Genomic DNA, 27,823 nt, shown 5'->3' on the forward strand with positions numbered 1-27,823 from the left:
GAGCGACTAGTTTCCTTGGGTTCAGGGATAGGGAAAAGCATGAAGCTTTTAAAGACAATGTATGATCGCGTGCCCCAACACCTAGCCTCTCTGGCAGGGTCCCAGACCCTGCGCTCAGCTTCAGAGTGCGCCTGCGCCACGCCGTGGTTGCCAGGAAACCGCCGAGCCGCGGTTGTTGCCGGTGGGTCGTGGATTTAAAATGGCCAAATTCGTGCTTGCGGGTGAGTGGTCCCCACGTCCGCCCGTGGTTCGCTCAAAACATCGACAACTACTCACCCCCTGTGGTCTCTGGGCAGTGATCTTCTTAACTGCCTTTTGTTTTGCAACTCCAACCTCTATATGGACCACCCCAGGCTTCTTATGCATTTATTTAAAGATGCTTATTGGGCAGGGTCCTGTGCAAAGCACTCCCGGACACTGGGGACACAGTGAGGGGAAGATATACCCGGGCCCTCGAGGAACTTTCAGTCTCACGGAGTACAGAAACATGTAAACAAGTAATTTTGATTTACTGTAATTAACGAAATGAGGCTGATGTGCACAGGGCTCTGGGAGGTGTTTCAGGAGCTGATTTTTGAAGGTTTGGGATGGGGAGACCATTCCAGAGAAAGGCACAGAGGCTATAAGTCTCATAGCCTAATGGAGGAACTAGATATGGAGGAAGTGACTGGATCTAGGGCCAGAATGGGAGAAGCAGGCAGATCCTTGCACTTAAAGTGCACCAAACAAAAGTGTTTCAACTGAAAGCAATGACGAGTCTTAAAAATTCCTTAAGCAAGAGTATATCTTTATTGGGTTTGCATTTTGGAAAGCCCATCTTTGTCAGCAAATGGAGGAAAAGGATGGAAAATGTCACTGGCATCCCGAAAACCACTAAAGGGTTTTAGTAAAAACAACAGGCTATTGTACCTGCCTCCGTTCCTTCTCAGCAAGTTTCCTGAAAGAGTAGACTGCTTTAATATCTTCAAGTACTTCTTCCACTGAATCTGGCTTCTACTTCTGCCTCCTGTCAGAAATGACCTTCACCAGAGCCACCAATGGCTTTTACAGAAGCTGTCCGGTCCTAACTGGAACTTTCTGATGCATTAACGCAATTGACATCTCCCTTCTGCCTAGAAATCTATTTCCTTTGCATCTTTATTCATTCAGAAGAACATTTTTGAGCCCTGACTGACTATATGTTGGGAAGGCAGCGATACAGGCACATACAAAGAATGTTGTATATGGGCCAGTGGCAGAGGTTTCTATAGGAGCAGTAGCAGGGGCCTTTAGTCAGGCAAAGCCTTCCCAGAGGGAGTGGTTTTTTAAGAGTAGATCTTCAAGCAGAGTTACCTACTGGAAAGGAGGTAGGGAAGAAGAGAGTGATTAACGGATACGTGGCAGGGACTGGGGTTGGAATGAGAAAAGCTAGAAAATGGAAATAGATTTAGTAGGATTGTAGCAAAGGGTACAAGAAAGAGAGTATCATAGGCTGAAGCCAGAATTAGATATAGATTCTTATGAGCCATGTTCAGTGTTCCAGACTTTATCCAAGGTACATAGAAGGTGTTTTTGGAAGGAGAGGACATAATCAAATTTGCATTTTATTTGAATGTTGTTCTCTATGGAAAAACAAAGATCAGATGCCAAGACCCCAGTTAGTTGCAATAGTCCAGAAAGGAGATAGTGGTGGCCTGGCCTAGGATGGTAGGCAATGAAAATGGAAGGAATTGAGTGGACTGGAGAGATATTAGGGAGGCTGAATTCATAGAACTAAATGTCTGATTGGCTGGAGGAAGGCAAGGGAAAAGAAAGAATTAAAATTATTTCCAACCAGTGGTTTGGGAAAATGGGCTGATGAGTCATTAAAAAAAAAAAAAAAAAAGTGGAAAAGTAGGCTTAATACTCTGGATATCCCTAATTCTCTTAAATAACTGAACATAAAGAACATAAGAGAAGGAACAAATTTAGTGGGGGAGCTGTGGCAAAATCTACCCTAGATATGCTGAGGGCCTATGAGACATTCAGAGGGAGATAGAAAAATACAGGGAGGTTTAAACATCTAAGTAAGGCGAGAGCTCAAAACTGGGTGTGCAGATTGCCACTTGAACCCAGGAAATGGAGGTCAGCCAGGAAGAAGGCAGAGAGTATGCAGATTCTTTGAGGAATGCTAACCTTTTAGTAGATCGATAAAGGAACAAGAACCTACAAAGTATAGTGAGAATGAGCAGAAAAGTAGGATGAAAACCTGAAGAATGAACCCAACATTGTGGGTGTGTCAGAAAGGTGGAAGAAGGCAAATGCCAACAAGCAAACGTCTGCAAGAAAAGGATCAAAATGGATCCATTGGATGGAGTGACGTGGAGGTCCTCACTGTGGCGAAAGCCAGGTTGCAGGGGGATGGGAGGTAAATGAACATTGAGAACTGGGCATGGCGAGTTTAGAGAAATTTCTCGAGAAGTTTTAATACAAGAAGACAGGTGGAACACAATAGCTAGAGAGGGACACACACTTTTTGTTTCTTAAGACGGGAGAAATATAAATGTCACTTGACTGTATTCAATAGGATGGCAAAGGACCATTAAGAATAGGGATAAGATGGGGGCACCTGGGTGGCTCAGTGGGTTAAGCTTCTGCCTTCGGCTCAGGTCATGATCTCAGGTACTGGAATCAAGCCCCTCATGGGGCTCACTGCTCAGCAGGGAGCCTGCTTCCCCCTCTCTCTCTCTCTCTGCCTGCCTCTCTGCCTACTTGTGATCTCTAGCTCTGTCAAACAAACAAATAAATAAATCTTTAAAAAAAAAAAAAAGGAATAGGGATAAGATGGTAAAAGAGTTGTTGACCAATTAAGCAGAGTTGGCGGCAGTTCTGAGGGAGGAAGAGGGTGGGGTTTAGTGCCTACGTGGTGAGGTTAGAGCTGAACAGGAGGTAGACGCTGCCTTCTAAGAATAGGAGAAGGAAGGAAAGGATGAGTCCAGATGCAGAAAAGCCTTGAAGGTAGGATAGCAGGAGGTTAGGGGATTCCCCAAATGATGACATTTTGTATGACTTGGTTTTGTTTTTAGATCACTCTTTTTTTTCAAGATTTTTATTTATTTATTATGTTAGAGGGAGGAAGAGAGCACACGCCAGGAGAGCAGCGGGCAGGGGAGAAGCAGGCTCCCCACTTAGCAAGGAGCCCAATGCGGGACTTGATCCCAGAACCCTGGTGTCATGACCTAAGCCGAAGGCAGACACTTAAACCACTGAGCCACCCAGGCGTCCCTGATTTGGTTTTGGTTTTATAAAGCAGAAAGCAAGTTTATCTCCTCTGACAGTGTGGGAAAATGGAGAGAAGGAGGAGGTTTGCAAGAAGGGGGCCACGTTTGGAATGGAAATTGTGGAGAACAGAAGAGAGGGCTGATGAGGAAAACAGAAGGCTCTCCAGGCAGAGTTGAAGGCCAGTTGAGGCTGGTGACCATGAATTCATAATGGCACCTCTCTGCTGGCTTCTACCATGTTTCTCCAGGGGTGCCGAGACACAGAAAGGGCAGGTAACTGTGTTCATCTGGGGAGAGAGGCTTTTACCAAGCTGATTTGCCAGAAACATAGTGGGGCAAGATAATTTAAAACATGAGCCAGAGTGTGGTTTGAATTCATGAGCCATGGATTTGAACTAAACAGGGAGGCCAACAGACAGGGAGTGGTTGAGAGGGCTGATGATTTAGAAGTCGCTATGAAGTGGAAGAACTCATGACTGGGAGTAACTGGGGAAGACTGTTGCAGAGGGGTTCTGTCCCCCCGACTCCCATCAGATATCCAATCCATCTGCTCTGGTGGCTTTATCTTCCTGCATGTTGATGGCTGCAAAATATGTCTCTGAGGCCCTTGCATGGGTCCTGTACTTCAGACTGATAGGTACAGCTACCTGCTGAGCATATCCACTTAGATAGACTGCACACACCTCCAGCTGCACTTGTCTGTAATTAAACGTCTTACCTGTGACTTCTGTCCAGTAAGTGCAGGATCATCTACCCAAGCCAGAAATTAGGAATTATCCCAGACCTTTTTCTCTCCCTCAGCTTCTCTTCCCCGGCCCCACTATACCACTCCCCACAACACATATCAAATCTACATGTGATTTAACCACCACTCCTCCCCTCACCCCTTGCCTTTTAGTGGCTACTAATGAGTAGGTCATTATTCGTAGTTCATGCTTAGTTAGTAGCATGGCAGCCCTTTAGAGAATGTGAAGTCTAGCATACTACTGGAGGAGAGTAAATATCCAGTAGCCTTTTCTTCTTTCCACATTTTATTACTTAAGATTTTGACCTCCTATGAGATAATTTTATTTTTACTACTGTTATAAAAACCAGAAGTTTATATGGTGGCAGTTTATACTATAATTCTATGTTATAAAATGTATCATAACTGTATGATTAGTTCTATAATTATTTGACAAATACTTATAACTACATGATGGTTTCTGTGTGATATAAGGAAATGTTGCAAATTTGAACTCTTTTAGGTAGAGCAGATTGCCCATATTATGCTAAAGCAGAACTCCTAGCAGACTACTTACAAAAGAATCTTCCTGATTTTCGGGTACATAAAATTACACAGCATCCTCAGGTTTGGGAGGTAAGAAGCCTTTGTTGTTTGTTAAACTCACACACTCTACAAAAATGTGTTTTGATTTAATGAAATATTAGCCAGTGTATCAGATGGACCTCCAATAATGGATATCATGTTCTACTGATATTTTAACACTAATAAAATTAATTCCTACTTAGCAGTCTCAGAACATTATGTGTTTTTTTTTCCTCACACCTAGTAAAACAAATGAGGCCCTAATCAATCAGTAGAATAAATTTAGCTGTTTTTTTCTCCCAAGAATCCAGGTAACCTATATTAATAGGTTAATATAATTAGTTAATTATATTAATAGGTTAACATTTCATTCTCCATTTGATTTCTTACATGAAGCACTTGCTTATTTGAAATACCCTTCTTTGGGACTGTGTTCCCCCACAAACAGACAGAGATTTTGGGGAAGGAGTTTCCTTTACGGGGGGGGGGGGTACCCTTGGGAACCATGCCGTGGGAAGGAATGAGGGCAGCAGAGCTGTACAGTGGGAGAGGTTGAACCACTGTGGTGCTGTGGCAGAGGGCTCCGCCAGCCCGGACCTCTGAAGCTGGGGTGGCCCTTCAGAGATCCCTCAAATACAGACAAGGGAGCAGAGCTTTTGTACTGACACAACTAACAGTCCTTGGATGCAGGCTGCTTCTGGGCAGGGGACTTAACACTAGGCCAGGGAAGCTCTCTGAGGTCATTTCCTGGAAAGAGACTCAGCACTGAGCCATCGTGTGACCCAGGGAATGAGTGTCTCAGTCATAAAGGGGGAATCTGAATGACATATGACAGGATCTGCTATAGCTCACCAGTTGTTGTGTCTTTTGGATCTACATGCTCCATATAAGTTCACACCATCTGGGAACAGCTCTTCTGGGTTTCTGGTTGGTGTCTTTCGCTGGGGACACTTGACAAGAGGATAGTCAGTGAAAGGAACCAACCATAGTCTCTACTGCATATCATTTTAGGGCTGTAACTGACACTCATCACTGTTCTTATCTATGATCCAGTGTCAATCCCCCTCCCCCTCTTCTGGTCTAGGTATAGGTACCCCTGTATCTTCAGGGGTCTGAGTCCTAGTTTCCCAGGCTGTGATTGGATGTGACTGTAGCAAGTGTACACTTGCTGTCAAAATTGAGCAAGGCAGTACTAAGGATGCCCCAGTGGCTCACCTAGATGCCTGCCCACATGTCCCTGATCAGCAGGGCCAAGTACTCCTTCCAAGATGGTAACTCCCTTTCCTTGACTGTTGTCTCTTGGTGTAGGAGCTCAAAGTGACCAAACGGTAGCCATAGCTTAACGTTTAATGGAAGGAACTCTTCCTGATAGAAATACCCTTGCACCTCTGGAATTTCAAATCTCCAGATCCATAGAAGCTAGAGTTAAGTGGGTTTGGGGAAGCACAAATTCCCCAAGTGGGTCACTGGGAGTAAACAGGATCACTCTTAATTCCATCCCTCAGTTCCTGGATTCATGTGTTTCACCTCGTGGGGAAAGCACTATACTGAATCGAGGTGTATATTGCATCCCGAAAGACAGTGCTTTATCCTTATAAGGCAGCAACCTCTGAGCACCTTCAGTGGACAGTCCTATCCCTCTCTCAGGCCACAGGGTGATGTAAAATATGATAGGGCCAGTGCTTCCCATGGTTACATGCCCAATCCCACACGTGCTTTACTCCAAAGTGGTTCAAAGTGATGTTATACAGAATCCCATGTTGCTAGGTTGAACATTTTATAAGCTCTTGAGCAGGGTGCTAGTCAAACCCTATAAACATAAAAAGTAGGTCTTTGCCCAGAATCTATGTTGATTCCAGTCAAGATGAATCACTGCCCTTTCTAGGATGGAAGGGGTGAAATGCAATCAGCTTGCCACTAAGAGGCTGGTTAGTGTCTTTGAAGGGTAGTGCCATTATCAGGGAGTCAGTGTTGGTCTCTGTTGCCAGCACATTGGGCACTTAACCGCAACAGTGGCTCGATCAGCTTTTGGTGAGTGGTGGCTTGTTCGCTAGGGCTGTGGTATAACCTCTGTCTCTTTTGTGAGCCCATTGTGCCTTAGCAAAGAGATTTTATCTGCTGGATTTTCCCGTGTTTTTTCACAATAGATGTCCTCTGGTGGGCACTGGCCCAGCCTCTTTTATTTCAGCCTCCTTGATTCCGCTGGGGAGTCCATGTTGAGCATGTTCCTCAATAGCTCTGGCCTAGGATAGACAGCAGTCCTTTTAATGTCCTTTTGACCACATTCATCAAAATGAATGTGGTCATTCTTCAGGCTCTTCTGGAGAATGTAATGGACTAGTAGGTTTCTAGTCTTCCATAGTAGCATATCCACTCCAGCATGCCTATTTTTCTAAGCTTTCTGATTCCTTCTCGCACTGTCTTGTGTGGTGGTCTGGCATTTCTGTTTCATTTAACATGAACCATCACTTTGTCCAACCACTTGCATTCCCGGTCTCCTCAGCAAAGAAAGCAACTTTAAGTACCTTTACCTGGTCAACAAATTTGAAGAAGTATTTCGTATTTGATTAATTAGTTATTTCATTCACCACTCATTTCTCTATTTACATTTTATAGTGTAAAGATATCTAAATTTTATTATGTATATTCAGTGGTGGGGGGGGGGGACAAGGTAGTTTGTGTCTGAATTTGCAGTATGGAACCGAATTCTGAGACAGATTCAATGGATGACTTCTCTTGGAATATCATTCAATAGGAGTGGTTAAAAGATCTGTGTGAAAAGAATAAGTGGAATCACAAAAAGTCCCCCATCATTTGGAGAGAGCTGTTGGATCGTGGAGGAAAGGGGTTGCTTTTGGGAGGATATAATGAATTCCTGGAATATGCCCAGGTATATGGATTAATTTTGTTTGTCTGCTCAAAACTTTACCATCCTCTCATGTCTTCCTCAAATGTCTTGCTTTCCAAAGTATTCTCTCTGTTCTCTTCTCTTTTTTTTCATATTTTTAATTAACATATAATGTATTATTTGCTTCAGGGGTACAGGTCTGTGAATCATCTCTCTTACACCCTTCACAGCACTCACCATAGCACATACCCTCCCCAATGCCCATAACCCCGCCCCCCTATCCTTCTCGCCACCCCCCAGCAACCCTCAGTTTGTTTCCCGACATTAAGAGTCTCTCATGGTTTGTCTCCCTCCCTGGCCCCATATTGTTTCATTGTTTCCCTCCCTATCCCTCAGGACCCTCCCACCCCACCTCTCAAAGTCCTCATATCAGAGAGATCATATGATAATTGTCTTTCTCTGGCTGATTTGTTTTGCTTAACATAGTACCCTCTAGTGCTCTCTCTATTCTGTTCTGGCTTTCAACAAGAACTTTCCATCATGATCATTGTCAGTCTTGACATTTTCTTTCCTAATATTTAGCTTTACTATGGTGTCACCTCTAGCATGACCACTGAGCTGATGAAGTTAATTGCCCAAGAGAACCTGGAGACACATAAGGAGAAAGAACTGGAGGAAGAAACCAGGAAAGACCTCATCCAGCCTTTGCAGGTTTGGATCACCAGGTGGGACAGTCGAACTCCAGGACTCATGAGATTGGGTGTTATTTAGAAAGGACAATAATAAGGGATTCAATCCATGGTGGAAGAACATCTGAATCTCAAATTTGAGATCCATATGTGTAGATATGTGCATGTATAGATATGTGAGTATCTACATGTATATCCCCCAATATAGCTGCATATTTAAGTTTTAGGTTATAGGTATGTGTATATATACACACACGTATGAAATCTAGGAGCAACCGTATAGCAAAGATCATTCCGTTGATAACCCTGTCCTTATCTCTTGTCCCCTCATTCTGTGTGTCTCATGCTATCTGCTGCTGGCCTTCTTGCTCTTCGCCGTGCCCCCCTCCCTCCCATTCCCTCGCTCTCTTTCTCCTCGCCCCACTCTGGTCGCACTGCCTGCTGCCCTCCCACTCTTTCCCACTTGCTAGGGCTATCCTCCTGTTGAGTGCCGGCCTCAGTAACCAGTGTGTGGCGGGACCAGCCCGTGGTTCTTACTACGTTTGCAAGACCCCCTTAGCAATAACCATCAGGAAACATGGGGAAAGGGGGTTTGTTACCTATACATCCTGGAAATGACATGGCACCCCTGAAGCCACACAGTGAAGTCACTGGTGGGGAGAGACAGACAGACAGACAGAGAGAGAGAACATGTGAGCCCACGTGGGCCTGGGGCTTTGCTTTTATTGGGGTTGAGAGTGGGGGACTTAGGTTTGGTGGGCTCACTGTATATTGCTGAATTTAAAACTTAGGAGTGGAAACTTACAGCTTGGAAAGAGAAAAAAACAGGTGGTCCAGCTGGCTGGTTATTGACATCGGAGATGTCTAAAACAATGGAGCCCCAGAGTGGGAGGACCCCTAGCGCCATAGTGGTGTGGCTGGCAGTGCATTTATTACACGTAGACATCTTTGAAGCGGATACCTCCTCAGCAATCAAAACTTATAAAAAACAGAAAGCAAACCTGTCAGGGTTTATTACTACACCTCAGTTTTGCTCCTTCTTCCTTTTTTTTATCTCTTGCTTCTCACCGCATTCAGTCTTGGGCACACCTCCATTAGCACCTTCTGTCTCTGCACTCCCTCTCTCTCTCTCTCTCTCTCTCGGTGTCCTTTGCTGTCCTTTTGCTCTCTCTCTCCCCCCCCAGCCCTCACTGTGTCTCTCACACACTGCCCTTCTTTCTTACTACACCTGCATGTATCCTAACATAATGCTTCTTTGGGAAATTATTTGTTATGAAATAGTTCAATACAGAAAAGAATTAGGAATGATGTACCTCATTGTACAACATGAACCTCACACCCAGATTTAATAAATATTACATCTCCTTTAGATATTTTTAAGTGATTAAAATGGTACAGATACAGATGACACCTTCATTGAACCCTTCCCTAAACCCACTGTGAAATTCAAAAATGCCCAGATGCATTTCCAAACTCCCATCAGGCTGATTACACCTGTCGATTGGTAGCCAAGCTATAGAGTACCCAGATACTTGCTGAGTTGTGGGTACAGATACATGATACCTAGCCTAGGCTGATCCTAGGCTTCTTTACAAGGATTTAGAAAAGACAGTCCTCTCCCCAAAAAATGTCATGACTTTATAGATGAAAGTATAAAGTAGGAAAGAGCTATGGTTAAATAAAACTTGTTATTTCCTTGACTTTTTCTAAGAAAATGTAAATATGTAATTAAAGTACTATGAAACCCTTCTTTTAAATGTTGCTTTCTCCATATTCTATTTTATTTGAAGTCTTTTTAAGCAAGTACATTTCTTATTTGGGGATTGTTTTCAGATGGCCAGAGCAAGGGATTAGTAGCAAGCACTTTTTTGCTCAACTTTTGCTTTCTTGCCTTAAAAAGTCTATGTCTATTTAAGATAGTAAACCACCCTATTAATGGACCTGCAGAAATATCTATTAAGAATAAAGGCTTAGCAGGAACAAAAGATTTAACTGTTCATAATCCGGCTTTGCGTTTTTATTAGTGCATCTGGTCGTGTCTGCTACAACCTAATTCCCATCTTGACAAGTGGCGAAGTATTTGGAATGCACACGGAAATTAGCCTGAATCTACTTGGCAATAAGCAGGCAGAAGAAGATCTCCACATTATCATGACAGAGATGCGGGACCTGGTGGCCCCCTTGCTCCGGAGCATCTCCATCTGCACCCAAGTGGAGGACGCCTTCCGCCAGGCCCACGTGATCATCATCCTGGATGAGAACACTGACGGGGAGGTGTACAGTCTAGAGGACTGCATTCGAAGCCGGCTTCCTCCGTGTAGGCTCTATGGATACCTGATCGAGAAAAATGCTCACGATTCTGTCAGAGTTATTGTGGGAGGAAAAACATTTGTGAATCTTAAAACATTTCTGCTTATGAGATACGCCCCAAATGTGGCCCACAACATCATCGCCGTGGCACTGGGTGTGGAAGGCCAAGCTAGAGCTGCACTGGCCAGAAAACTAAGAACAACCCCCTCGTGTGAGTGATCTTCTGTTTCTGATTCTATTTTTTTTTTTAAGATTATATTTATTTATTTGACAGACAGAATACAAGTAGGCAGAGAGAGCAGGCTCCCTGCTGAGAAGAGAGCCCGATGCGGGGCTGGATCCCAGTACCCTGGGATTATGACCTCAGCCGAAGACAGAGGCTTTAATCCACTGAGCCACCTAGGTGCCCCCTGTTTCTATTTTTCAACAATGTGATTTCAAATCTGCTAGGAACATGCCCCTTAGGATTATTCTAGACATTCTAGATATTTGGAATAGAAAGTATGAAGCAGATACAAAGAACTCCCTACTGTGTGATTTGCCTACAGTGCGAACATTTTTTCCTTACAGTTTTTCCTGATAGGCTGACTTTGTCCATCATTTAAAAAATTAAACCAATGTTTACTATAATAAGATTTCCATTTTTCATGTTATAATTTGAAACCTAATATTTCAATTTTTCATAATAATAATCAACTAAGGTAATCCATGTTTTAAAAAAATCTTTAAAAAAAATCGTCAGGGATGTGTTTAAGTGGCCTCACCCCACTCCCCACCCATGTAACAATGCAAGGTTATTAAACTTGTTCGCGGGGTCCTGCTATCTGATCAGCCTCTGGCCCCAATTAGTCTTGGAACTGGTAGACATCAGAACCTCATGAGGATGAGACTAGATCAGAAAATGGATTATTGTATTTAAAAGGGGAGTGCTGTATTGGAAAACACTTATCATCTTCAACAAAGATGTTAGGTGTCGGTGCCTTGAGATGGAGCAGGTGCAAAAAAGCCCATTGAGAACGCAGGGAGGTACAAGGCATTCCCTCAAGACAATGGGGAGACAATGAAATGTGAGCCTGGCATGCTCTAATTCAGGGCTATAAAGGGCTTCGGGGAGCCCCTAACACATTATAGCAAGAACTGTTTCACCCATTGCTTTACAGTGAGGCCCAAGAACCATCTCTGCTGGTATTCTCGCATACAGATCTTCAGTGCCTCACCCCCAGGACCAGTGATTACCCTAGCCAAATTACTATAAAATTTTTCAGTAGGAAAAAAAGAAACATTTTCTAATCATTTTATCTCTGTGCCAACCTTACATACAGGTATGTAGACACTGCTTTATCACAAAAGATTTCTGATATGTCTGATATGACATCAAAGTGCCAAGAAGAGGCAGTGTTACAAAATTTAAAACAAGGTGGGGACTTTCAACCAGAAAGCTGCTCTCATATGGGCCTGGTGGTGCCATAAATTGTATGCTCTCCTGTACCCAAAGCCAATAAGCATATGAGAAGCAGAAGAAAGAGAAATGGAAAAATGTTGGGTAAAGGAAAGAGAGGCTTTGGAGGGACAGCAGTCAGTGGGAATGGTCTGCAGAGCACAGCCAACAACGCCAGTGGAGCAAGGGGAACTAACACCAATGATGTCTCCTTGACGTCAAGGAGAGTCATTCAGGGAAGAGCCCAGATCCCAAGAAGGTAACAGATCTTTCCAGGATATCCCTTGAGTTTTGTTCACATATAACCCTGTTATGTGTGACATCAGACCATGTGCACTGGGTTGGTTGAAACTCTGTTGCGAGTGACAGCAAGTCCACTCAAAGAGGTTAGTCAGAGAGAGAGCTTTTCTTCAGGCATAGGTGGATGCTGAGGCTCCACTGACGACAGCAGGACTGACTTGTGCTCTCTCTTGATCTATTACTCTGTTCTACTTTCCTCAGCACTGGTTTGATTCTCAGTCAGGCTCTCTGTATGAAGCGGCAAATTGGCCACTGGTGTTTCCAGACTCATGCATTCATGGCTGAGCTTGAGCTTACCCCTGGAGAAAGAGGGCTTGCTCTCTCGAGTGCACAAAAGTAGCAAAATAATATCTCATTGGCCAGGCTTGGGCCATTTGCCCATCTCCAAATCAATTGTCATGGCCAGGAGTCTGGAATCTGGGACTCATGCCTATTGATAGACCTGAGGGATAAGAACAGCCCCACCCCAAGCCATATGGACTGAAATTGAGAAAGGGTAGTTATTTAAAGGAAAACCGGGATGCTGTTAAAGAAAAGCAGTAGGAAGCAATGTTAGGAGGGAAAACAGCAGATGTCCACTATGATTTTCTCTAGCAGAGCTATATAGAGCCTGAAGTCTGACAAGAAAAATTCTTTTCCCTACTGCCTGCCTTTGAACACAACCGTGTGCGAATGTGATACTTGGAGCTGCTGCAGCTGTTTTAGGACCATGAGGGGCAGGCCAAGAGAATAGCATCTTTGAGCTGCTGAGCAACCACCAGTGTTACTGCCTACCTCAACTTGTTATTGTCTGAGAAAAGTGAACTCCTAGATAAGCCAAGTCAGAAAGGATATTTCATTACTTGAAACCACACAGCAATCTTACCTCATGCATAGCAGTAGAGAATTTAATCTCCACCGTAGGAAGTGGTTAGACTTTGGATAGTCTTCAAGCAAATAAATAAGTTAACAAACCAATAAAATGACTTCTTATCACTGCAGTTACACCATTCCTAGAAGATCCACAGCTTTAGAATCATAGAGATTTTAATCCCTATTTCTTTCTAACCCCTATTCTCTTATTTTCCTTCACAGTACATATCACTTTGTACAGTAGTTGCTTTCTTACCTGCTTCCCTCCACCCCCAGAATGCTGCAAGGAGTTGGGGTGATGTGTTTCCTTCTAAACCTTCCACTCAAAATGCCTCACACACAGAATCTAATTCAATTACTTATTGATTAGAATGTTCCTGGGGTCCTCTCGTTATAACGCCTTCCTTCTGCAAGGAAATGAAACCCATCCAGGTCTTAAGGGATTTGACCAAATTTCTATTCCAGGCTAGAATCAAGAACTCTTCGTCAGAACCAAAGCAGATAAAAAGTTCTAAACACTCTAAGCAGAGGGTTTACATTAGGACCACACCAGTAGTATAATTTTCAGTAGCAATGTCTTCCAGGGAGCATTTCAGTATTTCTTGAACTCACTTATATGGTCTACACATGACCATGATTAGGAATTGCCAATCCCTGATGATCCAAGAAATCATCCATGTCATTTGTACGTTCGGGGGAAGCATAAACGTAGATCATTTTACAGCAAAAAGATCAACCCTAAAACAAAAAATAGAGTACAGGTCATTTTTTTCTATGCATGCACATTATTATGTTAATTTTAAATTTCTTTTTCTTCGCAGGCATCAAAAATGTGATAGTTTGGGGTAATATTAGTGGAAACAACTACATCGATCTGAGAAAAGCCAGGATTTACAGATATGAGAGTGCTATTTGGGGACCTCCTAACTATTCACGCCCTGTTTTGAGCTTGATTTTTGATAGGTAAGGTATATTTTTAAGTGAGGTATACTAACAATGCTGGAGACATATAGAATGATTGTTATAATTCTTTAAATCATCTTAGAAGTCTTTGTACCACAATGATGTGACACTGGCATTGTTCATAATCACCTTTGTTTATGTGCTCTATTGAAGATACAGAAAATTTCACAGAATCACAACTGGCCAATCCCCACATCCAATTTATTTGATTTTACTATTATGAATTTTTATATTTCAGAGTATCCCTAAAGTAGCTCACATAGTCCTTTAAATTTATCTCTAAAGCAAGCATATGCAAAATGAGTCTTATTTAACACAGAGAGAGAGAGACATGTATCCAAATTGAAATTGGTGGAAACATTTTCGAGAATAAGGAATTAAGACAGTGAGCGGGCCCTGGCCATGCTGGACATTCTGCTCCAGGAGAGGCAGGACTGAGGACCGGGGAAAGAGCACGATCTCTAGAACCAAGCCGCTTGGGTTGGGATTCTCAAGCAGCTACTTCTTAGCTGTGTGACTTTAGAGATGTTATGTAACCTCTCTGTGCCTCAGGTTTTTCATCTGCAAAATGGAAATGGTCTCATAGTCTGGGTCTTACAGGGTCGTTAGGGAGATGAAATGGCTTGGTACAGCCCCAAGGCCCCTCCCCCGACCGCAGTCAGCACCATCTTTATGACAGGGCAGGGGAGGAGAGAAGGGAAGGAGCAGCTCTGAAGCCTCTTTCTAAGCTTTGCAGCCCCTTTCCAGCTGTAACACTTCCTGTCCATTGCCCCTTCCTCAGGCCAGGGATACTTTTTCCATGCTCAGAAATGGTGTGCCGCCAAGCCCACCCCCCTGGTACCTGTTTCCTTTGGGTAAAGGCAGTGTCTCCTGGAGCTGTAGGCGCTGGCTCAGGAGGAACAGCCCTTTATCAGCTGGACGACTCCCTGAATTTGAACTTGAGATGATAACAACGACTTGGTTATTTCCCCAGTTCTCACTGTGCATAATTCAATGTGTTAGGATATCATTTTCTTTAGGATAAAGGATACCACTGGTTCCAAGATAACATCTGCATAAAATAAATTCTTTGTAACGGGAGTAACTGTTCTTGGAGTCTGACTACTTTTTCTGTGTTCCGATATTTCATTTGTTTTTCACTTGACACTTCAGGATTCCTTTCTGTGATATTTCATTACTTTTCGATTGACCTTTTATAGGATTGAAGAATGTTGAAGAAGGAAGGTGCACAGGACGTCATATTTCTCCTTTATGGAGATGATTTCTTCTACTGAGATCCATTGGCCCAAGGAGCATTGCTTCATTCCCATTCCTCCCTCCCTCGTAAATTCATTTCTTTCTTTCTTTACAGTGAGTGGGTAAACAGACAATACGTAGAAACTCTTAAAAAGCTGACAGCCACAGGAAAACAATTTGGAGCCATCTTAGCTGCGCACAGTATAGCTACTACATTGAAATACTGGTACCATGGCTCGCCGCCTGGGGAGATCGTGTCTTTAGGAGTACTAAGTGAAGGTAAATCTGGGTTGGTTGGTTTGTTTTTATCTGGTACTACTTTCAGACCTCCGTGTATACCTGTGCTCCTGCTTCTGTGTCCCCACCTTCTGCCTTACCTGGTCTGTAAGCTGTTGGATTTCCACAGTTTCATATTCATGTACGTATTCATTCATTCACTCACTCATCCATTCAGAAATTCTGTGATGTTTTGTGTGAGTGCACAGGGAACAGGCACAGCGCTGCTGCCTTCAGGAGACCTAGAGCAGAGGGAAGAAGAGCCAGCTACGAAAACCCAAGTTCCACTGAGCTGTTCTCACTGTATCCCAGCTGAGGAAGGGAAAGCAAGGTCGGTTTTAGGGAGACAGCAGGAAGAGTCAGCACAGACTTCAATAAAGTGGTGGCCCCCCAGGAAGCCTTCAGTCTGAGTAGTGTTGACCTGACAGACTAGTGTGGGAAGAACATCCCGCAGGGGCCACAGTGGCTAAGGTGTGGGGTCAGGATATGAAGGGCACATCAGGATGCAGACCTTAGGGCACCAGTGGGAGCATGGAAAGCTTGCTCTCTAGCTGCAAATACTGTATATATTTTTTTTAATTTAATTTCTTTTCAGTGTAACAGAATTCATTGTTTATGCACCACACCCAGTGCTCTATGTGCACATGCAGTATGTGCTTTCCATAATACCCACCACCAGGCTCCCCAACCTCCCACTCCCCACCCCTTCAAAACCCTCAGATTGTTTTTCAGAGTCCATAGTCTCTCATGGTTCACCTCCCCTTCCAATTTCCCTCAACTCCCTTCTCCTCTCCATCTCCCCATGTCCTCCATGTTATTTCTTTTGCTCCACAAATAAGTGAAACCATATGATAATTGACTCTCCCTGCTTGACTTATTTCACTCAGCATAATCTCTTCCATCCCGTCCATGTTGCTACAAAAGTTGGGTATTCATCCTTTCTGATGGAGGCATAATACTCCATAGTGTATATGGACCACATCTTCCTTATCCATTTGTCCGTTGAAGGGCATCTTGGTTCTTTCCACAGTTTGGCGACCGTGGCCATTGCTGCTATAAACACTGGGGTACAGATGGCCCTTCTTGTCACTACACCTGTATCTTTGGGGTAAATACCCAGTAGTGCAATTGCAGGGCCATAGGGTAGCTCTATTTTTAACTTCTTAAGGAATCTCCACACTGTTCTCCAAAGTGGCTGGACCAACTTGCATTCCCACCAACAGTGTAAGAGAGTTCCCCTTTCTCCACATCCTCTCCAACACACGTTGTTTCCTGTCTTGCTAATTTTGGTCATTCTAACTGGTGTAAGGTGATATCTCAATGTGGTTTTAATTTGAATCTCCCTGATGGCTAGTGATGATGAACATGTTTTCATGTGTCTGATAGCCATTTACATGTCTTCATTGAAGATGTATTTTTACAGCCTCCCTGCTTTCATCTGCTAAAAACTATTTCAGGGGACTTTAACCGTTTTTGAAGTGCAGGAATGTGAGAAGAGATGATGTTCTGGGTTCTGGGCTCCATCTAAAACATCTCTTCCATTGTGTTTACTTTCTCCCTGTGTAAACTCATTCACTGCTGAAGCTTCCTGCCTCAGCCTCTCTTCACACTGCCACCTGAACATCATGTGGTCACCTCAGACAGACATATATCAAACCAAACTCATTATCTTTCCTCTCCATTCAATCCGCCTCTTGTGTTCCTTATGTTATTAGTGGAGCCACCATCCTGCCTTTTATTCCAGGGCTAACCATGCAGATCAAGGAAATCTCTCCAAATCCCCCAAGTCAGAAGTCATCTATCTCTCCTCTGTACATGAACAGCATTTTGTTCCTCTGTCAGGGAGCACATTCCAGCCCCCTTATTGGTGGTGTGGTTCATTGTGTAAGTCCCTCCATTAGAGTGCATACACCCTGGGGGCAGGGCTCTGGCTGGGTCTTCCTTCACAGTTAGACACTCAGCAAATCTTGTTTCAGTTGCAGCAAGGTATATGGGCATGCTTTTAATGAATAAGGTGAATCAAATCAGTATGTTACCTTTTTAGTGTAATAGGCATTTAAAACCTTATCTTTATTTGCTAACAGTTTAATTAATCTCTGTAGTAGTTTACCAATAAACAGTGCAGTATTGGAGGCAAAGAGCAGGTAATCCCTGGCTCCCTGAAACCGTGTAGTTATACTCTCTATGTTGTCCACCCATAAGGTTGGTTCTTTATAGATAAAAAAGAGAGTGAGCAGAGAACCACAGAAGCCCTTTAAGGAAAGGCCTTTTAGGTCCTGGTTTGTTCATTATCTTCACATTTTTGTTCTACAGACAGCATTTTAGATGACTAAAATGGCAAGAATAATTTTCTTGTTTGATTGAGGCACAAAAGGCAGTGGGGGGCAACTGCATCTGAATGCTGCTTAGTTAGTAGTAAGTATTGTCCATCTTTTTATTTGGAACACATCCAAACTGGGCCCTGGAAGCTGCTGGGCAATCATCAGCTTCCCCAACCCCTTCTCCCTCCCACCCCAGCCTCACACTGTAGCTATGGGACCACCACAGCGGGCTAGAAGAGCGCAGGGCCAGCTGGACAAATGACTTGGGGTCTTAGGCTACTGAGGGGGAAAGGGAAGGCCCTAGGGAGCAGACAAAAGGAGTCCAGAGGAAATGGAAGAGAAAGACTGCATGAGCCCCCGAGGTAGAGGCAGGGGGTCTGAACCAAATGAGGGGGAACAGAGGGGTAACGAGAGGGAACTGTAGTTCTCCTTTCAGAGGGTAACGAAGGAGAGAGCTGTCCGAACTGGGAGAGATGCTCAGGCAATATTTCTAGGTTAAATGTTTGAATCCTCCTGGGAAAGGAATTCTCAAAAATTTAGTTCACCATTACCAGTAAAAATCATGTACGATCTCTGTCCTTTTCTACAATGTTTTACATGATGGGTTTACTGTTTTGAGCGCTTCTGTTTTGCCTTGCTTTCTATTTGCTTACTACAGGCCAGTTTGGTATTCCTGAAGGGATCGTCTTTTCTATGCCTGTAAAATTTGAGAATGGAACTTGGGTAGCTCTTACAGATCTCAAAGATATTGAAATCAGTGAACCAATAATGACCAGAATGACAAGTGATCTCATTCAGGTAATGTCCAAATAGATACAAGAGTGATGACTTTGATAATGACCGTAAACTGATTCCTCTGGGCTAAGGCATACACTGAATTTCTGTAGGTTCAATTTATATCCTCTTCCTAAAAACAATCAGGAGGCAATAGGAGCTTGAAGAAATCAACAGAAGACCCTACTCATTACATTACATAATGTGTGGCATGTTAAAAATATTTGTTGGTTACTTAAAAATCAAGACGCAGAATATTTTTCTATTGAAGATGGATTAAGTTAGCAATTGTGGTCATTTACTTCTCTGATTCTAAAATTTTTCAACAGGAGAAACTTGTTGCACTTGGAGATTTGATCAGTTTTCAGCCCTATCAATCAGGTAACCTTTTCAATGTGATATTTTATTGAGCTGCTACTAAAAGACTATTAAAATATTTGTTGGGGCACTTGGGTGGCTCAGTTGATTAGCACCTGCCTTTGGCTCATGTCATGATCCCAGGTACTGGGATTCACGTCAAGCTTCCTCTGACAAGGAGACTGCTTCTCCCTCTCCCTCTCGCCCCACCCTGATGCTGTGCTCCCTCTCGCTCTTAAGATCTTGTCTCCCTCAAATAAGTAAATAAAATATTTTCAAAAATTAAAAAAATTGTTAAAACTGAATTGCTATTGAATATTGATCATTATAATCCACGTTTTATCACTTTTAAACGAAATTTCTGACAAAATAAACTGCCAAGGTCAATGTGTCCTTCAAAATAAAACATCTCATAAGAATGCTGAAGAAATCCCTTCTTAAAAACACAATGACCTTATAAATGTATGTGTAACGTATGTATTCATGTCCCAGACCTGCTGTAACAAATGACGACCAGCTGGGTAGCTTCAACAATAGAAACTTAATCTCTAGCGAACAGGTGAGATTAGCAGACCTAAATCCAAGTGTTGGCCGGGACATGGTCTCTCAGATGGCTCTAGGGAAGCACCCTTCCCTGCCTCTTCTGCTGGTAGTGTTTGGTGTCCTGGGCTATGGCTGCATCACGCCAGTCTCTGCCTCTGTCTTCATGTGCTGGTCTTCTCTCTGTGGGTGTCTTGTTTCTTCTCCTTAAAAGGACACCAGTCATCGCAATCCAGTACGACCCCATCATAACTTGGTTAAATCTACTAAAACCCTATTTTCAAATAAGGTCAAATTCATAGGTATCAAGGATTGGGATTCCCAACACATCTTTCTGGGAACACAATGCAACCCATAACATTCCATTTACTTTTAGTTCACTTAAAAAATACATTTTAATAAGCTTATTTTTCTCACTGGCACCTTCTTTAATCCTAAACTCATAAGGAAGTTCTATCATCTTTCTTTAATCTCTAAATATTGAAAATATTTAACAAGTATGTTATAGATTCCACTCAATCAAAATAGTTGCTGCCTCTCAGAATGAATTAACTGGTAAAAAGAACCTGGTAGGAGACAGCAGACTGACCTTGGTCAGGACCAGAGAGGGTTTAAGTGAGGTCAAATATGGCAGTGTGGAAAGGACAGAGAGACCAGACCTAGAGGAAAAGATGTTTAAGGCAGAGGATGGGCTTTGGGAATTCAGATCTTGTTCTGCCTAGTGGTCAACTCACTGGGAATGGGCCAAAGGAAATAAAGGCCAAAGCAGCATGGAATCCAAGGGCACAGACACAGAAGTCTGAAGAGCAGTTGGTTTTCACTGGAACTCTTTTATCTCCAGAGTTTAGAAGCCCTCTGTGCGGCTTCCTGCTTTTGCAGAGGAGAGCTGCAAATTCCTTTTCTGAGAATGGGCTCTAAAGCAGTCAGTCTAAATTTGACTCCTTTGACTGGTAGTTAATCCTAAATTTTCCATAATCTTGCATTATAGAGGGTCTGATGAAAAAGAATAACCCGATTTTATGCCATTTTCATTAACAAAGTTCAAGTTATAGATACCTAAATAGCTAGCTAGCTAGCTAGATAGATCGATCAATCTTGATTCTGTTATCTTCAGACCTTGCCCAAAGCACTGTTCCAGAGATTCCAAGATCAGAGCATTGAAAATAATCAGAATTTTGCACAGTTTGGAGATCTCTACTTATTAGCATATCAATGAGATGATTCATGCATGAGGTTTGTTTAATCTTTTTGCTTAATTTAATACTTAATTTCTTGACTTTAAGAGACTGACTTAGCCAAAAGCTATGAAAAGACCACCTTACCTACCTCATACAATGACCAGGAAAATCAAAGAGTCTCAGATGATAGGTATATCAGTTGAAAAAAAAAAATGTCCTTTATAATCCAAAGCTTAACACTAAATTTCGAAGAAAGGAATTTGACCATCTATTAGCCGCAAGGTAGGAATTAAGTCTTTTGTAACTCTCATCCTATATTAAACAACCAGGTCATATTTAAAATCTATTAAAATCTTGGAGGAAGGGGCGCCTGGGTGGCTCAGTGGGTTAAAGCCTCTGCCTTCGGCTCAGGTCATGAACCCAGGGTCCTGGGATTGAGCCCCGCATTGGGCTCTCTGCTCAGCAGGGAGCCTGCTTCCTCTTCTCTCTCTCTCTGCCTCCCTCTGCCTACTTGTGATCTCTCTCTGTCAAATAAATAAATAAAATCTTAAAAAAAAAATCTTGGAGGAAATTACCAGATATTCATTGAGTACTTTCTGTATGCTGATCACTGTGACAGACACTGGGGACAAAATGACAGAGTTATAGCCCCAAGACATGTCTGGAGAAAGGAGCCCTGAGAATACAAAGAAGTAAATGCCAGGATATACAATGAATTAAAAATTTCAATAAAACAAAGCAAGACAGATCAAAAGGAAAGAGAATATATAATAAATAATACAGAAATGCATAAGGAAAAGAGAGTTGTAATATACGAAGGAGAAGACTTAGTCATATCTTCAGATCTAGTTGGGACTTAAGATGGCTAAAAGTAATCAAATGATCATTGATTTATCCAGAAACTAGTGGTTCTGGGTCGCCTGGGTGGCTCAATGGGTTAAGCCTCTGCCTTCAGCTCAGGTCATGATCTCAGGTTCCTGGGATCAAGCCCCGAATCAGGCTCTCTACTCTGCAGGGAGCCTGCTTCCCCCTCTCTCTCTGCCTACTTGTGATCTTCCTTTCTGTCAAATAAATAAATAAAATCTTTAAAAAAAAAAAAAATAGAAGAAACTACTGGTTCTTACACAGAAGGTGAAAATATTCTAGAGATCTATTGTACAACAATGTATACATACATATACAGTACAATTTATTGTGCTGTACACTGAAAAAACATGTTTAAAAGGTAGATTTCATGTTACATGTTTTAGCACAATGGAAAGAAAGAAAGAAACAGCATTAGGTCCTAGGGACATGAATGGAAATCAAACATTGTTCTTGCTCTCAAGGTGCTCACCATCTAGCATAGGAAACAGCAAAGCCAATCAAAAACTACCCTGTTTAGGGGTGCCTGGGTGGCTCAGTTGGTTAAGCATCTGCCTATGGCTCAGGTCATGATCCCAAGGTCCTGGATCAAGCCCACATCAGGAGCCCTGCTTAGCAGGGAGTCTGCTTCTCACTCTACCCCCTTCCCCCCCCTTCTCCCCCTGCTCATGCTGGCTCACTCACTCTCTCTTTCAAATAAATAAGTAAATTTTTTTTTTTTCCCTTAAAGGGACGCCTGGTTGGCTCAGTCAGTTCAGTGTCTGCCTTCAGCTTAGGTCATGATCCCAGGGAGCTGGGTGGAGCTCCGCATAGGGCTTCTTGCTCAGTAGGAAGCCTGCTTCTTCCTCTGCCTGCCCCCCTCTCTCTCTCTGTCTGTCTCTCATTCTCTCTGACAAATAAATAAATAAAATCTTTAAAAACAAACAGGGGCGCCTGGGTGGCTCAGTGGGTTAAAGCCTCTGCCTTAGGCTCAGGTCCTGATCTCAGAGTCCTAGGATGGAGCCTCACGTTGGGTTCTCTGCTCGGTAGGGAGCCTGCTTCCCTTCCTCTATCTCTGCCTGCCTCTCTGCCTACATGTGATCTCTGTCTGTCAAATAAATAAATAAAATCTTTAAAAACAAACAAACAAACAAAAACCCTACCCTGTTGAGAAAGAAGTAGTATGTAGAGAGAGGTCCAGGTATAACTGAACCACATTGGGGCTCTCCTGACAGGGACAACAAGGTTAGGAAAGGCTTTCAAGTACAAGGGACATGGGAGCTTGTACATGAGTCTGGAAGGATGAGTAGGAATTACTCACGTCATAGTGGAAAAGAAACCCGCAGGTGGAGTAAGAGAAGCTGTGAAATGTGCCCCACCAGGAGGAGACACATGGGCAGAGGAAGCATTTCAGGCGACCAGAGGTGTGAACTTGAGGCAATCTAAAGCTGTATTGAGAAGACAATAAATGGAGTCACTTGGATAGAACAGAGGATCCTGAAAGGATGAGTAGGACTGGAAGAGGCATGGGGAGGTCATCCAGTTTGGTTGCTTGAGAGCTCAGCAACATGGCTGGTAGGTGGTGAGACAAGCATGAAATGGATGCCGTCAGGCTTAGAGAACTAATCTTGCTTTCTCGTTGGCCCCCTAGAGGATGATGGAGTCGCCCAAATCACTGCCTGGAGGACTGTGTTGAGCTCAGTCCCAGACAGAATAGGTACTTAAAGAGGTCCAGTCAGACAGTATCTCTAGGTATCTGGGTGGCCGCACTGTTGTTCCAGTTGGCCCAGCTGGTATTGAGCAATACTCAAGGAAACAACTGAGGGCTCCAAGGCCCTGGTAAGAGAACTGAGAAAAAAACTGTCAGATCTGTCATGACCAAGGTGATGGGCATCTTTCCAGCATGGTTGAAAAAGAGCCAAGTAGAGTATGTATTCCAAAGTTCAGGCATCAGAATGATCCATGTTGTTAGTTAAAACGTTAGATTCTTAGACCCTTTACTAAGACATAATCTTACACAGACAAATGAACATTAGTGGTAATAAAGTAGAGAAAATGGGGCTGATTTCAGGTTGTTTGAGAGGCTGCATGTTGAATGAGCATTAGACTCAAATATCACTTGATAGTGCTTTCCACACTGGGCTCAGTGGGTCATAAAAAAATGTTGTGGGTGGGGCAGCTGACGGCTCAGTTGAGCATCTCACTTTTGATCTCAGCTCAGGCCTTGATCTCAGGGTTGTGAATTCAAGACCCATGCTGGGCTCTATGCTACTTATGGAGCCTATTAAAACAAAAGAAAAAAAAATTGTAGGTGATGAAACCAGTTTAACAACTGGCATTTTTTCCTTGAACTGGAATAAAAGTGATAAGAAAAGAGTAAGTGAGAAGACCAGATTTTTTTTTCCCCAATGCACTAGCATACAATAGAAAACCAAAGATGAGTAGAAAAAACAAGAAAAGGGTAAGTTCTATTTCATGTAACTTCTTCTGTTTTATTGTAAGCACACAAGTGCACATACTGGACTATAATGTAAAATGCATGTTTTAAAAGATCTTTTTATTCACTTGAGAGAGGGAGAGAACAGAGGGAGAACGAAAAGGAGAAGGAGACTCCCCACTGAGTAGGGAGCACAATGTGGGTCTCAATCCCAGGACCCTGGGATCACGACCTGAGCTAAAGGCAGATGCTTAATCAACTAAGCCACCCAGGTGCCCCTATAAAATGCACTTTTTACTGTGAGTTATGGTCAATAAAGTTTGAAAAATACTGACCTAGAACATTTCATCGTTGTTAGTTATATTCTAAATCCAGTATGTTTTAGCTTATTTTGATTTCAGAATATAAAGATAGAATGTGTTCTGATCTAATCAAAGATGACGAAAAAGATCCTGGTTATGTCAGACACTAAGTCAATCGAATCACAAACCATCTCGGTAGTGCTAATGGTCATGACTCATGTTGTTCAGTCTTAGAGAATAATGTTGTCGTCAAATGAACATAGTCCAGTTCTCAAAACTCCATATACAAGTGATCGGGCATCTTGCAGCTCCCCAAGAACAAGACATTCAGAAGAACTTGGCGTGGAAGGAACAGGATAGGAGAAAATGACACTAACTTCAAAAATCAATGTACTTTAGATCCTAAAATCTCTGTTCTGCCCTTTCTCTATTTCCAGCAGTGAATCTTTTAGATCTGACTCCTCAACCCACTTCTGAAAAGCCTTTTGGTCAAGAAGCCATAAATGGTAGGTGGGGAAACAAAACATTAACTAGTCTTTTCTTATTCTATTAATAGAACTGGGTAGAAGAGATCAAATGGCCCCCAGATATAATCAAACTCTCCCCCCACCCACATCCCCAGCTTTGCTTGCTGACATTTTTGGAACCTCCCTTTCTTCATTTATAATCAGGGCTATGTCAATGGCAACTGAATCCTTCAGAATGAATAAGTAAGGAAATGGAAACATATATCTGCAACTCTAGATTTTCAAAGTCTATAACTTAGTTGTCATGGTATATTTTGAAAATCAGGCTGATGCAGACTTCTTTGGGATTGACCATTCAGGATATTCACTCACGGCTCCAACACTCTTATTTGAATATCCAATAAAATGAACAAATCCATGGCACCTTCCATTCTGAAAATGTATAGAATGATGGGCTTTGGAGTGGGGTTAACTTTGGGGAATTAGAATTGGTACATAGACAAGAAGCAGGGCCAAGAGCAGAAATGGAAATATGTAGCTACAAGATTCAGAATGGAAACAAAGGAACCAAACAACACTTCATGTAGAAATAGATTAAGGTCAGGAGAGAGGCCAGAATTAAGATTTGCTTTATGTAAAAGATCTGATAGTCTTGTGGTTTGATGTCCCTCATAGACACACACTCCCTCACACACACACACTCCCTCAGCTGAATGAGATTGAATGCAGGAAACCAGGAAATAGGAGAAAGAGGAGAGAAAATGTAAATCTAGTTAAAAAAAAAAAAAACACAGGTTACTAATGGATTTTTAAATAGTTACACCTTTTCATTCTTCTCCTTTTACAGATTCTGAAGACAAAAGTGTGGAAGAGCAACAAACAAATTAGACCAACCATAAAGATATTTGGTGTTGTAGTACATATGGAAAGACCCATGAGTGCCTGTATCTAGGGAAGAATAGTTTAAAAGATTGGCTTCTACCTTAGATAATGTTATGCTAGACAATAATAGTGACAGTGCACACACAAAAAAGTGAGTTCAATCATTTTGGGTTACCTGAATCCACTCACAGTTTTGCTTATTGTCCTATTTTCTCATATAGTTTGGTGTCAATTGTCTTTTTTTTTTTTTAAACTACATTAAAAACAATGGTCAGTCAATGCATCCTTGCCTGAACATGCTTCTAAGAGAGCCTCCTTCCCCCCCAGAGGCCATGCCTAAGGCAGGGACAAGAATGGCCATCTTTGCTCAGCTGTTCTCACCCCCTTGGTTTCAACTGATTGGGCTAGAATGAACACACCTTACTCGAGGGGAACCATTCAGATTTAGATTTAGATTTCTCTCATGGTGTCAAACAACTGGCACTGAGAAAAATGACTGAGTAAATTGGTATCTGGATCATGGTAAAGGCAGTGACTTAGAAAGAGCCATACAGTATTGCTGTGAGGTCTTCAGAGCTGGTCAGATTCACCAGTTTCATAAAGTCTGGCTGTGTATTCTTTCTTCTAGGATTTACTTGGGATAATTATCTTTATAATAAATCATGCTTTTACTTTAGCTCAGATGGAATAGGTTTCTGTTTCTTGACACCAGATGTGGCCTGAATAAATGGATTTTTCAAAGGAAAGCATAATATTTTTACCATATAATTATATAGTTTAAGTAAAAATTATAGTGTTTATTAAAGTAGTAGTAGTCAAACCAATATGTTCATATATTTTCAAGCTAATAGAATGTTTTACAAATGCCAATTAGGAACTTTTGAGAGCCCAGGAGTTGCTTTAAAAACTGCTGATCTCTGTACTTTCTCTGTAGTTTAAATAGCGTTCACAGTACAAATTACTTTCTGAAAATTCAGGAAATTTTCAGATGCTCCTTCCTTGCTTCTGCACCATTATGGTTCAAAACTGTGACTAACTTGCTTGTTTCCAAAGTCAGGACCCCATTTGATGTTATTGTAAAGAAAACTTAGTATCTGTCGGTGTTAAGGACTTTGGGTAAGGTTTTGTGACCTGATCCTACCATTTCCCCTGCCTCTGCTTGTGGTATCCTCAAGGGAGTATGGCCACAGAGAGCATTAACTGGATGGAAGTCAGTGGTGCTCTACACATCGCTGGGCAGGTGGTGGTCACTCCTCCACATATAGGGCTTCTCTATGGTAAAACTGAGCTAGATTAGAAAATGTGACTCAGACCAAGAAACCCAAGCAAAGCTTCTTGTTTCTTCCCCCTTGAATCCAGTATGCCAATCATGTACCAGCAGAAACCAGATGGCAAAGCCAGAATAGAGAATATAACTATGAAGATCCACCACCTTTCGAGGCAGTGGCCCTGCCCTTTAGTGATCTACTTTCCAGTGGGGGGAGCCCTGACCATTCAGATAGTTAGCAGCTTCTCTAGGTAGACATCTAGAAGGGGCTAGAGAGAGGGGCAGTTTCTCCTTTGTAGAGACATTGTAGGAAACATTCAGCCCCAGCAGGCTTTTTTTCCAGCATGAATATGAGCTATTGTATGTTTGAACCCTACAGGATGACCAGGATACTCTAGGATAAATTCCCATAGGAGCACACAACAAATTGATATTAATCATTACACATAGTATCACACACTTGTCTCAATATAAAATATGGAATTACACCAAAAGGAAAGTATTAGTGATTGCTATTTGTTTAAAAATAATGCTGGTACCATTTCAGAAACATCTATCAGAGAGTTTTGTTTTGTTTCAGCTAATGCACTAGTTGTCATAACAGCCAGGTGTGAATAACAGACCAAACTGGGAAATTTCAAGTCCAGTCTTCCTATTAGAAATAACTTTAATTTGAGGTTATTAAAAATAATTTCTCTCTATTATTACAACTGTCATGATAAAGGCATGAGGGCAAAATATTCATAGAAAATTTAGATTACTCAGATAGAAGCAGTATGCGAATAAAGTAATTACTGATCACAGAAATATACGCTAAGTGTCTATGTCCTTATAACTATAGCAAGCACTGTTACTTGCTCTCCCGACAGCGCTGTCCCATTACCCTAACAGAACTCTGATTTTATTAGGATGTACAATAGGCCCAAACCCAGGGCATGGATCTTGCTAGATCTAATCTAATCCCATGTGCTGGTGGGTGGTCTGGGGGGCATATC

General features: G+C 42.4%; 1 protein-coding gene across 8 annotated transcripts; it reads left to right on the top strand.

The window, feature by feature from the left end:
- Window positions 1-5: 5 nt before the first annotated feature.
- MDH1B (malate dehydrogenase 1B) lies at window positions 6-27,756 on the top strand. 8 transcript variants are annotated; one of them, XM_059168264.1, is made up of 11 exons: window positions 6-221; window positions 4,487-4,599; window positions 7,304-7,438; window positions 7,979-8,121; window positions 10,110-10,606; window positions 13,807-13,948; window positions 15,300-15,463; window positions 18,440-18,579; window positions 18,885-18,936; window positions 24,650-24,718; window positions 25,527-27,756. In XM_059168264.1, the coding sequence occupies exons 1-11, from the start codon at window positions 200-202 to the stop codon at window positions 25,565-25,567; spliced, it is 1,518 nt and encodes a 505-aa protein (XP_059024247.1). In that variant the 5' UTR covers window positions 6-199; the 3' UTR covers window positions 25,568-27,756. The 8 variants fall into 8 exon arrangements, with proteins under 8 accessions (XP_059024247.1, XP_059024248.1, XP_059024250.1 ...); XM_059168265.1 differs by having other exon boundaries at window positions 24,653-24,718; XM_059168267.1 differs by lacking the exon at window positions 18,440-18,579.
- The last annotated feature ends 67 nt before the right edge of the window (window positions 27,757-27,823 follow it).

Source organism: Mustela lutreola, chromosome 3 (assembly GCF_030435805.1).
Source record: "Mustela lutreola isolate mMusLut2 chromosome 3, mMusLut2.pri, whole genome shotgun sequence".
In the NCBI taxonomy this organism is placed as follows: Eukaryota; Metazoa; Chordata; class Mammalia; order Carnivora; family Mustelidae; genus Mustela; species Mustela lutreola.